This window comes from Sinocyclocheilus rhinocerous, unplaced genomic scaffold (genome assembly GCF_001515625.1).
Source record: "Sinocyclocheilus rhinocerous isolate Xijiao unplaced genomic scaffold, SAMN03320098_v1.1 scaffold475, whole genome shotgun sequence".
Taxonomy (NCBI): Eukaryota; Metazoa; Chordata; class Actinopteri; order Cypriniformes; family Cyprinidae; genus Sinocyclocheilus; species Sinocyclocheilus rhinocerous.
The window spans coordinates 702,124-715,723 of NW_015646677.1; the positions used below are offsets into that span (position 1 = coordinate 702,124).

Below are 13,600 nucleotides of genomic sequence, written 5' to 3' on the forward strand. Positions count from 1 at the left end.
GTAAATACATGTGTTTATCAATGAATATGAATGTTATCGATCTTTATTAGGCCAATGAGCGGCATTCTGGATTGGTGATCACTGATGAAAAATGAGGTGTATTGATAAGATTTGCTGTATCGTGCGATATACTTTTGGAGAAGTGTTCTAGCAAATAAAAGGTGTTCTGATGAGTTACTCACCTGTTCTGCTCTTTTCAGTGAACAAATGACACCAGAAACACTAAACACGGATGGGAAGGAATAATTAACATCTTTATTTACTGGAAATTATGTTACATTCATGACTTTATTTCATTTATAAAGCATTAGTTTAACTTTAGTTGTGTTTTTAATTCATTCTCCAGCAGGGCTGAATTGAGAATTTCAATTTTTGATTGAACTTGATTTGAATTGTGGTTCCAAACAGGATGCAGAATTCTAATTTGAATTTTTAATTGATACATTTCTTTATTTCTCAGTATGTATTATCCATAAATATGTTCTATGTATAGGATATTTCAGAAACATCAGATGATATTAATGATCAATTTGAAATGTTATGAATTTAGTACATTTCATTTTAGTGGAAGGACAATTCCCCCAATTTACTTAACATTTAAGGATCTTTTCTGTTCATAAATTACAATTCAAATTCTAATTCAACATCATGTTTGATGCGGACGTTTCATTTCAATGCATACTCATGAATTAAAATTCCGCTTTTTATTCATCTCTGATGTTCAGGCGCCCAGCTAACAGCAAATCCTCAGAATGATCTGGCAAAGTTATGAATAAAAGTTCTTCAAGTAACATTAATAGAACGTTCATTCAGAGTTTTCGGGTTATTTATACATCGCTCATGGAATGTTTTCTTGTATCAGAACATTTGGAATGTTTGGAAAATGATCAAATGTAATGATCCCTTAACATCTGCATAACCAAGAGAAAGTTTATTTTTTTAAACATTTAAAAAACTGGATGTTTAGAACGTTCAAAGAAAATTCAGAACTTTTCATAACCTAATGGGATTGGGAATGTTATAAAAACGTTCTTAGAACATATCTGTGTGAACTGGGCTGTCTGATACTGCTGGTACAACGTTAGAAGATTCAGCAGATGATTTTAGTAATTCATTTGTTTCTTTTATCATTTATGTATTATTCCGTGAGCTGTAAATTAAAGCTACAAACGATCTAAAAATATTCGACTGTAAATCAGATCCGGCATCATCTCTGCGGCTCACATGCGGTCTCTGCCCGAGGAGCAGAAGAGAGCAGCTTCAGGATGCAGGTGGAGTTTCTCCTCTAGTCCGTCGGGTTTCGCTCCTTCTTCTTTCCTTCCCGTTTTGGTTTCTGTGAATCTGTGGGGAGACGAACAATACATCAGTTATATATATATATATTATTTTATTTATATATATTTTTTTTGCATCAATGAGAATTTGGATTTAAAAAAATTATAATACATACATAAAAAATATTTTAAATTCAACACGTCTTTTTTTTTATTGCATGATAATTTGGAGGACAATGTGACAAGAGAAATCCAGATAATCACGCTGAATGATTCTATTGTTATTTGAGGATATTTATAAAGGTTCCTCTGCATAAATCTCATCTCAGATATGAAATGAATTTAGTGAGAGCGGACGTCACTTGTTGATCAGAGTTTATCAAGTGTAAAAGTTCCCGTTGTCATCAACACCTGCCGTCTGCAGTCGTGTCTGAACTCGCCAAACAAATACGTTTTCACACAAAACAATCAAAATGTGCAGAAAATCTCCATTAAACTGACTGATGATGATTACATGTCCAATAACGCCATTCAAGCGTTCATAGCATTAGCATCTCATTAGCATAAATATTAAACCCATTCCAATCAAACACAAAGACAACCAGAAGACCATCAGCAGAACAATGGCTAATTATAGAATAAAACCGGAGGAAAGACGAATCACAAATGAGATCTTCAGATCAGCTGTTCCTTCTAGACGGCAGTGAGATGAAGTTTCTCAGATGTTTCTCCAGAGAAAAACACCACAGTGATCTCACGTGAGGCTCATCTAGAGCTTCAGAAGAGATCTGGCTTTCAAACTGTGCTCAGATTTGACAGGATCACAAAAGACTGCAATCAAACGTCAGATCTCAATATAATAAAATCTCAAGTCAAGATTAAGTACTGTGTAAATAAATAAATAAATTTCTATTAATAAGTGTAATTTATCCTGTGATGGCAACACTTAAATTACATTTAAGTTACTTTTTAAAATATATTCTAATAGAAATATATTTATATTAAAAACATTGTACATATTCCCCAGGTTTCACAGACAAGACTTAAGGCTAGTCCTAGACTAAAATGCATGTTTGAGCCGTCTCAACTAAAAATATCTTGCTCTTTAAATATGTCAGTGACATTGTTCTGTCTCCAGAATGCACACCTGTAACATTTTCTTCTAAGGCATTTTTATAAAAGCTGCTTAAATGTCTTAATTTAACTAAGGCCTAGTCCTGGCTTAAGCTAAATCCGTCTGTGAAACTGGACCATTATGTATTATATATTATACAAACATATTAAAAATGTTGATTACGCCAAACACACGCACACACACACACACACACACACACACAGACACACGTCTGGTTTGCTATCCTTGTGGGGACTCTCCATAGGCGTAATGGTTTTTCTACTGTACAGACCGTATATTCTATTGCCCTACTTTGTATATAAACCTGTACACACACACACATCAGCGTCTGCGTCTCATGAGCTGGACGGACCGCAGCGGTTCAGCCTGTTAATAGAGAATCAGCCTTTAATATGAGCCAAATCATTTGACCTGACAGAGACACACAAAGAGAAGCCCAGCCAATCAGGGGCTCTGAAAATCCTCATCGCTTCACCATGAACATCAGCGTGAGTGATGTGACGTCCCGTCCACTCCGGCCTGCTGTACCACGGGACGCACTAACAGGTGAGATGATGTGTGTGTGTGTTTACCTCCGTTCATCCATCTCTGACAGTGGCACCCGCTCCCAAACCCCCACAATCCTCTCTGCTGCTGCTCTTATCACCTCAAACAGACCCCGGCGAAAACGCCCCTCTCACCCTGTGTGTGTGTGTGTGTGTGTGTTTCCAGTCCATCTGTAGGGAGTTTCTAATCACTTCTGTCCTCTGTTTGTTGGCACACTGAAAAGGGCACAAATACACATTACCTGCAGATACAGCATCACACACACACACACCTGCAGTTCCAGAAGAACATTTGATTTGCTCAGATGTTGCTTTCATAGTTTTCATTTATACAATACCCGTCAAAAATCTGGAATAATTAAGATTTTGTAATGTTTTTATCTTGTCCGCTCACCAAGGCTGCATTGATTTGCTCAAAAATACAGTAAAAATTTGAAATATTATTACAATTCAAAATAACTGTTTTCTATGTGAATATATTTTAAAATATAATTTATTACTGTGATCAAAGCTGTATTTTCAGCATAATTTCTCCAGTCTTCAGTGTCACATGATCTTCAGAAATCATTCTAATATGCAAATTTTTGCTGCTCAAGAAACATTTCTGATTATTATAAAAGTTGAAAACAGCTGTGCTGCCCAATATTTTGTGTAGTTTGGGGTATGACTTAAAAAAAGAGAAATTAATACTTTTATTCAGCAAGGATGCATTAAATTGATCAAAAGTGACAGTAAAGACAATGTTATATGATTTCTATTTCAAATAAATGCTGTTCTTTCAGCTTTCTATTCATCTGTGAATCCTGAAATATAAAATGTATCGGTTTCCACAAAAATATTGGGCTGCACAACTGTTTTCAACATTGATAATAATCAGAAATGTTTCTCGAGCAGCAAATCAGCATATTAGAATGATTTCTGAAGTATCATGTGACACTGAAGACTGGAGTAATGATGCTGAAAATGCAGCTTTGATCACAGAAATAAATTACATTTTACTATATATTCATATAGAAAACAGCTATTTCAAATTATAATAATATTTCACTATTTTAAACTTTTTACTGTATTTTTGATCAAATAAATGCAGCCTTGGTGAGCAGAAAAAATCTTAATTCCAAATTGGAGTTGGAATGATGTTTCTCCTGAAAGAGAAATTAAAGCAGACACAAATGGGTCAGTTGTTGACATGCATTAAGAGTACGAAGCTATTTTTTAAGAAATGTTTGAGTTCATATTGAGACGGTTATGTTTCTTCATCTCTGGTGTTTGATGATGGATTGGGCTCTTTAAGCTCTTTCAGGGTGGCAGCAGCACTTGAGCTCAAGTCCAAATCGAGACCCGTCACATCCATTACAGACAAATCCATCTCCCTCTCTCGTTCTGATCCAGCAGCCTGATCCAGACATTCACAACAGTCACTACAGCACTTTAACACTGGTTAATGAGGTTTAGAAAAGCTGCTCTTGACCTGAATGTCATCTTTAACTGGTTCGCTGTCCATTTCTTCCTTCGACTTAATTAAACTCAGTTAAATAAATGCAGATGCTGCTGTCTGTTTGTGTGTTTTGTTTTGCGGTGGAAAATTAAATCTGCGACTTTCAGATTGAAAAACGATGCTCTTGGTAGATTAAGATGAATTTCTTCCGATTAGCCTGAATTTTTGCCAACATTTACATTTGCATTTATTCATTTAGCAGATGCTTTTATCCAAAGTGATTTACAAATGAGGAGTATTACAGAACGAGGGATTCATCAGCGGGAGACAGTAGCATTTAGAAATACTGCAGTAACGTACAAGTGCTGCCATGAATCTCAGCATATTCACTTCATAATAATATGAAGCACAGACGACAACAACGGCTACACACAGTCCTACACAACAAGCCGTCTGTGGCCTTTAACACAGATACACTGTCAAACCATCACATTTATTAAACTTTAATAGAGTCTTTAGAATCTTCGAGCGCGAGACAGAGAGAAAGACCTTATTGATCAATATTTCAGCGTAACCTTACGATCGGTTCAAAATGCAGACCTGTATACTGTATAGAAAAACATACCATAATGTCAAACATTAGCATAATGCTGCATGTTGGGATTATAAATAAATATGGATCATTGGGATTTTTTATTCTTTTTATGGCAAGACATTACAGGAAAAAGTAATTTTTTCATGCACTGGTCCATTTTTGGGCTACTTTGCTTTTATAACGTCTTATTTCAGACTAGCGGGAAAAACATCCAAAATACACCTTTAAGTGTTTATTTTATTCAGATTTACCAATTTGAGTCTGTAGATGTCAATTCCAATGCATATCTTTAAAGGCCATTTCTCAAAATGAGTTTTTATCTCCACTTCAGCAGCACTTATATACACCAGACTTTACAGTTTCTTCTGATGGTTTTTACTGAGGGGTTTGTTCATATATCATTCGCCTGATTTTATGCAACATGTTATTCTTAAAAACATGGTGAAAATGTATTTTTCCTGGTTTGTTGACAATATTTATTGATTTATGGAGTGATAAAAAGAGAAATCCAAAATCCCCTCTATAAAATGTCAACAAAATGTTGAGTCTGGCTTCATCTAATGTTAGATTTCAGTTCTGGAAATGTATGCAAATGAATTAAATTATGTCTTTAATTAGGGATGTCCCGATCCGATCACGTGATCGGAAATTGGGCCCGATCACGTGGTTTCAGACTCGATCGGAATCGGACGTTACCTCCCGATCAGGACTCGGATATATATGTATATATATTCTCATTATTTTTTAACACATCTATAGTTATGCGGTGGCACAGAGTTAGACCCTTTTGACTCCACACAGAAACAGCAACGCGTGCGGCATGACATCAGTTTGTTGCAGAGACGCTATTGGTTAAATGCCGGCAAAGTAGAACACGGAAGCAGCTTGAAGCGGAAAGCGCGAGTATGTCTGCGGTCTGGAGGTATTATAAAGTTGATGACAACAACATTGCCATAGCAAACTGTGAGATATGTAAACTTGGGATTGCAAGAGGTGGAAAGGAAAAGGCTACATTTAACACAACAAACCTGATACGGCACCTCAAAAACAAACACCCGACACAATACAGCGAGTTTACCCAGGCAACCCAGCCGAAGACGAGTCAGCTCACGCTGCAGGAGAGTTTGAAGAGGAGAGAAAAAATGCCCCGTGACAGCGCGAAGGCGCAGGACATCACAGCCAAGATAGCACAAATGATCGCAATGAGTTCTTTAATGCATATTTAAACATAATATTGCAGTGAAATTGTAATTGAATCAATTGTCTTAATATAGCGTGATTAATCAGCTACAGAAGCATGGTAATTAAATTCACCTGTGGTCTTGCATCTGTAGATTTCCATATCTTTAAAGGCTGTGAGAGTTTTCTCCATTTACAGCATTTACATCAAACTTATATTCTGAAGAGTTTTACTGAGGGGTTTAGATATCATTTGCTTGGTTTATATTACAGTACATTTTATTCCTAAAAACATGGTGAAATATATATATTTTTTTTTCTGGCTGTTGCCAGTATTTTCTGATTCATGCAGTGATAAAAAAAGAAATCTAAAATCACTTAACAAAATGAAACAAAAAGTTCCGTTCTGGAAATGTATGCAAATTAGTGCATATTTAATTAGATAATGCCTTGTTTGCATATTTCAACATAACAATACAGGAAACTTGTAATACATAACAATTGTCATAATGTACTGTGATTAATCAACTAGGGAAGCATGGTAATTATCATTTTTACCCTATTCACCTGTGGTGTCTTGCCTTAATGCAAAAATGTTTTTAGCACTCCAATCAAATCAGTTGATACTGCTTTTGTATTTGTTCAAGTTTAGCACATTGCATGCTCAGTATCTTTTTGTGTCTTTATGTGTGTGTTCCTGTACCTTGTATCTTGGTCTTGGGTTTGCCGCAGGGTTTGGTGGTGCTGACGGTGTTCGGGCAGTTAGCGTCCATCAGCGCTCGCTTTAGCACACCGGTGAGCGTCTTCATTCCAGTGGTCGAGTCACACTCTCCCCAAGCTTGAAAATCATACTTACACTCACCTGCAAAAGACAAAAACCCACAGCTTGATTTTGACGAGTTCAAATGCAACAAAACTGTGTAAAAAATACACTGCAAATGTAAAACAAACATACATGCATAAACAGGGTTAAAGTCAACACGAAATCCAAATTGACTGTCTCAATACATCTTCCTGGTGTTATTGTGAAGGATTCATCAGTGCATGTTATTCTGAAAAAATAAATGTTTGTCTTCATAATCTTGAACAAGTTTTCAGCTGCCGTCTCCAATCCCTTTTCAACCATCTGTCATACGGAGAAACTTTTCAGCATGCAATAACTCCCAAAGTTTAAAACCACATTTTTTCTTGTTGAATATCCTGTTTCACTTGGAAATACATCAGATTATGGAAGTAAAACGGGTTGCGGGCTACACAAGGGAAAAGAAAACACAACCCAGGCTACATTAAATACAGGTTCACTTACAGTGAGGTTCATGCCGAGCACAGTTTGTTCGTTTTGCGAGGTGAATTATTGGCTGCCGAAAGCATGAGACCATCGAAATGCAATTTTACACGATAAACAATTTAGGTTCTGTGTTGGGTTGGCACTTGACGGCTAATGTAAAATTGGGATCCTGAAGCAAAACCAATTGCGAAGCCCTGATCTATGCTCTCGTTCCTGTATCTCTTGTCTCATTTCATCTTTCATTCTTTCTGTCCATGCGTTGGAGCGATTTCTCTCGGTCTCTGCCGAAATGGATGGGGGTTAAAACGGCTTCAATCAAGCACAAAATTGTCTCTAATGGCATATTTAAAGGCAGAGAGAATGTAATTACATGCAGCAGCCCTCCGGCTGAATGGCCGCTGTCCTCAACAGAGACTCAAGAGGAAAAATTCTGCACCAGACAACAGCGTTTCGATGCTAAACTGCGCTGACACGGCTGCTGAACTACACAGAAATACACAGAGGATTCATCGCTCAACGTTTAGTGTGATCATGTTTTATTAAGTCTGTGATTTCTGATGTTCTTTCAGAGCGAGACGGTCTTCCCGGAGAGAGACTTCTTAAAGAAAACACCCTACAGTTTCAGTGTTTGTTGATAGTTTATGTGCATACCTACAAATCCCGAGGGAAGGTGGCATATGCTCTCACACACACACGGTGGTATATTCTGCCAGCTTGTTTCTGGCTCTCACTGCAGTCGTGTCATTTCTGAGGACAGAATTCTGTGAGAATATCCATCTTGTTACTCCACAGCGCTGGCTTATTTACCCTGAGCCCTGTGTATGTGTGTGTGTGTGTGTAACCTGTGTTTGTGTGGCTTCTCACCTCCAAACTGCTTTTTCCAGTTGCAGGGGATTTTGCAGCGCTGGGTTTTGATGGTCTGTTTACAGTCGGTGCCGGTGCGTGTGCCCTCTCTGGTGCCCAGGCCGCAGTCACCCTCGTTAGCCACACACACGCTCCACTGCCACTCGCCACAATCCGATTTACGCTCTTTTTTACCTGTCAGAGTGAGAGCACACACACTTTCATGTTGCACCGTACAATTGTAGGCATGAGAGCCAGAGAGAGTGTGTGGGTTGATATAGAGCAGCGTGAGGTGATACAGAGCAGTGTGTGTGTGGAAATATAGAGCACTGTGGGATAATATAGCGGAGTGTGGGGAAATATAGAGTACTGAGAGGTAATTCAGAGCAGTATGGGGCATTACAGAGCAGTGCGGTTGATATAGAGCAGCATGGTTAGTACAGAGCAGCGTTGTAATATAGAATGGTGTGGGCAACAGAGCAGCATGGGATAATATAGAGCAGCATGGTGTAATACAGAGCGGCGTTTGTGAGATAAAGCAGCATAATGCTGGGTACACACCACAATATAATTGGGCTGATTTTGGGCCGATTTCTCCCCTTCCGACAATCCTAGGTAATGTCCCGATATTTAGTGTGTACCCAGCATAAGGTAATATAGAGCGGCATGGGTGATATAGAGCAGTATGGAGTAATACAGACTGTTGTTGGTGATATGGAGCAGTATGGGGTAATATAGAGTGCCATGGGTGATATAGAGCAGTATGGGGTAATATAGAGTGCCATGGGTGATATAGAGCAGCATGGGGTAATATAGAGTGCCATGGGTGATATAGAGCAGTATGGAGTAATACAGAGTGTTGTTGGTGATATGGAGCAGTATGGGGTAATATAGAGTGCCATGGGTGATATAGAGCCATATGGGGTAAAATGGAGAGGCATGGGTGACACAGACCAGTATGGGGTAATACAGAGCGGCATGAGTGATATAGACAGTGTTGGGCAAGTTACTCTGAAAATGTAATCAAATTACTGATTACTCCTTTTAAAAGTAATCACGTTACTGTTCTGATTACTTTATTTCAAAAGTAATTAGTAATTAGTTACATTACTAGTTACGTTACTTTTTTCTCCATGAAATTTATGAAATCCCAGCATACACACTCCCGATAAATATTTCTAAAAGACATCTCAGTTCATCGCAATCTCACAAATCTCTGTTATAACACAATAAATATATGCATAATGAATCTTTCATAATGTCTACAATTCGTGTGTTATAATGAGAGGATTCGTGAGCACGCAAATTTCAGCACTGCATTGCTCGACTCTGCAAACACGTGTTATAGCCTGAATAGAAATTCTGCATATGCATGCAATTGTTAATCGTTTATATTTTATATTAGTTCATGTTGCTTTTGTGCAATAGATGAATAACAATTTATTTGTTTTAGATATTTTATTTTGCGGGAGTCCCGTGAATCATTGTATTCTCCCGTACCAGCACTCGCTTATCTTGTCCCGCGCTGCACTCTGTTGCGGCGGGTCTCGCTGGAGCAGGTCTCTAATCCACTGGCACTTGTCTCGACAGTGCGTGTGCTACTACATCCTTTTTACAATCAGATTATAAAACGCGGCAGTAACGTATAGAGACCTCGGCTTGTAACTATACTCTAATTACTATTTTGAAAATTATAACGCGTTAAATTACTCCGTTACTAAAAAAGTAATTAAATTAGAGTAATGCGTTACTGCCCAACACTGGATATAGAGCAGCATGGAGTAATACAGAGCGGCATGGGTGATATAGAGCAGCGTGGAGTAATACCGAGCGGCATGGGTGATATAGAGCAGCATGGGGTAATACAGAGCGGCATGGGTGATATAGAGCAGTATGGGGTCATACAGAGCGGCATGGGTGATATAGAGCAGCATGGAGTAATACAGAGCGGCATGGGTGATATAGAGCAGTATGGGGTAATATAGAGTGGCATGGGTGATATAGATCAGCATGGGGGATATATAGCGGCATGGATGATATAGAGCAGCATGGCGTAATAGAGAGCAGCATGGGTGATATAGAGCAGCATGGCGTAATAGAGAGCGGCATGGGTGATATAGAGCAGCATGGGGAATATATAGCGGCATGGATGATATAGAGCAGTATGGAGTAATACAGAGCGGCATGGGTGATATAGAGCAGTATGGGGTAATACAGAGTGGCATGGGTGATATAGAGCAGCATGGGGAATATATAGCGGCATGGGTGATATAGAGCAGCATGGAGTAATACAGAGCGGCATGGGTGATATAGAGCAGTATGGGGTAATACAGAGTGGCATAGGTGATATAGAGCAGCATGGGGAATATATAGCGGCATGGGTGATATAGAGCAGTATGGGGTAATACAGAGCGGCATAAATACAGAGCAATATGTGGCAATACAGAGCAGAAAGAATAGAAGAGATAGAGCAGTGTGGGAAATTATAGATTATGGGGGTAATATAGAGCACAGGGGGATAATATACTGTAGAGTAGCAAGGGGAAATTTAGATCAATCTGGGGTGATACAGAGAAATGCAGGGAAATATAGAGTCATGTGTGGTGATATTGTATGTATACAGTATATTGATGGATAATATAGTACATTGAGAGGTAATATAGAGCAATGTGGGCTAATAAGGTAATATATAGTAGCATATGGGGTACTATAGAGCAGCACAGGATAATACAGACAAGTATGGGGTTATATATACAGCAATGTATGATAAAATATAGCAACATGTGGCAATACAGAGCAGTAAGAGTGATACAGAAAAGAAAATGTTCTGTTACCGTGTTTCTCTGTTTTTCCACTATCTGCCAGCGTCAATGTGACAGTCAGGAGGGCCAGTAAAGCCACACACACCCACCGCTGCTGCATGCTGGGGAAAAAATAAATGCACATTAAGTGTATGGCTCATAATACAACAAAACAAACAGCGTGCAAATATCGACCTGTAAAATGCTTCATCAACATACATGCAGAGACTATCTTTCTCTCTCTTTCTTTCAGTCATTCTCTCTCTGTCTCTCAGGAGGAAAAGTAAAGGTGGATTGAATAATTAGAAAGCAATTTGATCTCAAATGCTCGACTGCACAGTTACAGTAGCAGTGCAGCCCATCGGCGACATCACCTCCATTTCAATTACTTATGAGCCTCCCTCTCTCCCCTTTTCTCTTCCTATTTCTGGTTGGCTGATTTCCTGCTGTGCCCATAAGCATTGGTTTGCTGGACTTTTTTCCTAGTTCTGCCTCATGTTAAAGACGCTCAGCCATTTTCTCTCATCGGGTGAATCTCACAAAATCTGTAAATTACATGTCCAGGTCAAATTTAAATAGAATGAAGCCTATATTTAGAAAGATGTATTATTTTCAAGACAGTTAAGCACATTTCCTTCAATTTTCCATAATCCAACATCATTGCTGTGATGTGGGAAAAAAATGGAACGTATTTATACATTATGCTAGTATCTGTTGCACTGCTTTTTATTCATGCAGATTTTAATTAAAACATTATTGCATTACTGTAATGAGAATGTAATAGAATTATGGGAATTATAAAAGATTCCAGATGCAAAAGTAAAACACCCAGATGTATTACAGTAACAAGCATTTTGGGACAAAATGTGCTGAATTGTCATGAAAATAAGGTCACAATTCTAAAAAAAGAGACCTGGTGATGCTTCTGAGAGATTCGTCCCATAATTTCTGTCTCTATCAGTGCTAATCATGCTGGACGTCTCTCTGCTGGGCCGGAGTGAGCAGCAGGCGCTCGCACACACCTGAGCTGTTCCACTCGAGTCAGACTGTGAAATCGTCAGCGCCACATAATAACCGTGATTTCAGTCAGATGGGCAAAAACCTGCCAATCAAAGACTCACGAGTCATGACATATAAAGTGGTTTGGATCCTTAAAACATAATCTGCCCTCCCAAACCCTGATTAGCAACACTGCTAGTGAATGTGTGATACGGGATGAGAGAGAGGATTAACCTGGAGTGATGTGACAGGAGCACTGAGATTTGAGGACCAGACAGCAGGGTTAGGTGCTGCGTAGAGTCCAATTCAATACCCCAATATCAATTGAACAAGGTGCAGTTGAACAGTTGAACAACTGCAAACAAGGTGCGGAGCTGTAATTTGCATGTTAATTTAAAATAAAACTAACATGGAATGAGTTTAACAAAACCACTTTTTTTAATAATACATTTCTATAATATTTTATATCATGGTTTACTCGTAAGCATGTTGTCACATACATATGTGCAAATTAATGCTTGAAATTTTCTGATACGAAAATCAGATATTTATAATGCCTGATATTATACTTATATAACAAAATAAATGTAAGATAAATGTAAAAAAAAAAAAAAAAAACTATACCAAAAATATAAAAATAAACACACATATATGTATATATATATATATATAAATTTTATATTATTGCTATGGGATTGCTAAGGTGCTCTATGCATAATCTATGTATAATTAATTCATAATTACTATAAAATATTAATATAAATACTAATAATAATAATACTAATATTATTAATTTAATAGTAATACTAATATATTTATTAATCAAATTAGAAAATAAATTATATTTAATTAAATATTTCTACATTTAATTTCAAATTTAATTAACTTTCATTTTACAGAACACTTCCATTTCCTATTAAATGAAGCAGGTAATGGACAAACTGATCAAATATACAGCTTGAAACTACTGTAAGTCTCTTTGGATAAAGGCATCTGCAAAATTCTTAAATGTAAAGGACAGATCCCATAATATCCAATCTGTTTTTGGCCATTTTTATTGTTGTGATGGACTAATGGCATTCCTCTTTTGCGTGACACTTTAATTCCTTCAGTAAATTCATTTTCCAGTCGTTCTGATTTAATTTCAGCTCATGTGACTCAATGTGAATTTTTCCCAATCCTGCTAGACAGATATCATGAATATCTACACATTTAACCTCCACAGACCCTAAAGGAAGTCCACTAGTGTCACAAGACAAATGACTTGTGCTTTCTTACAAACCCCTACAGAATGAAGACCTGAGGGGGGTCGGCCGTGTGTGTATGTGTGTGTGTGTGTGTGTAAAGCACTGAGGTAAAGCTGTTATCCCGCTCTAACACTCCATTAGCTCATTGATCAGTGTAAAAGCAGGAGAGAGAGAGTGACAACGTGATCCATCAGAGTGAAACGCACACACACACACACACACACACACACACACACACACACACACACGTCAGTAA

General features: G+C 37.9%; 1 protein-coding gene across 2 annotated transcripts in view; it reads right to left on the reverse strand.

Moving 5' to 3' along the window:
• Positions 1 to 240: 240 nt before the first annotated feature.
• Positions 241 to 13,600, reverse strand: part of LOC107708001 (pleiotrophin-like) — a 34,541-nt gene continuing 21,181 nt past the window's right edge. For both annotated transcript variants that reach the window (XM_016512140.1, XM_016512139.1), the window contains exons 2-5: positions 11,132 to 11,220; positions 8,319 to 8,492; positions 6,870 to 7,028; positions 241 to 1,341 (exon numbers count right to left, since the gene is read on the reverse strand). In XM_016512140.1, coding sequence (XP_016367626.1) covers positions 1,286 to 1,341; positions 6,870 to 7,028; positions 8,319 to 8,492; positions 11,132 to 11,219 — 477 coding nt within the window. In that variant the 5' untranslated portion in view covers position 11,220 and the 3' untranslated portion in view covers positions 241 to 1,285. The remainder of the gene's footprint in view (positions 1,342 to 6,869; positions 7,029 to 8,318; positions 8,493 to 11,131; positions 11,221 to 13,600) is intronic.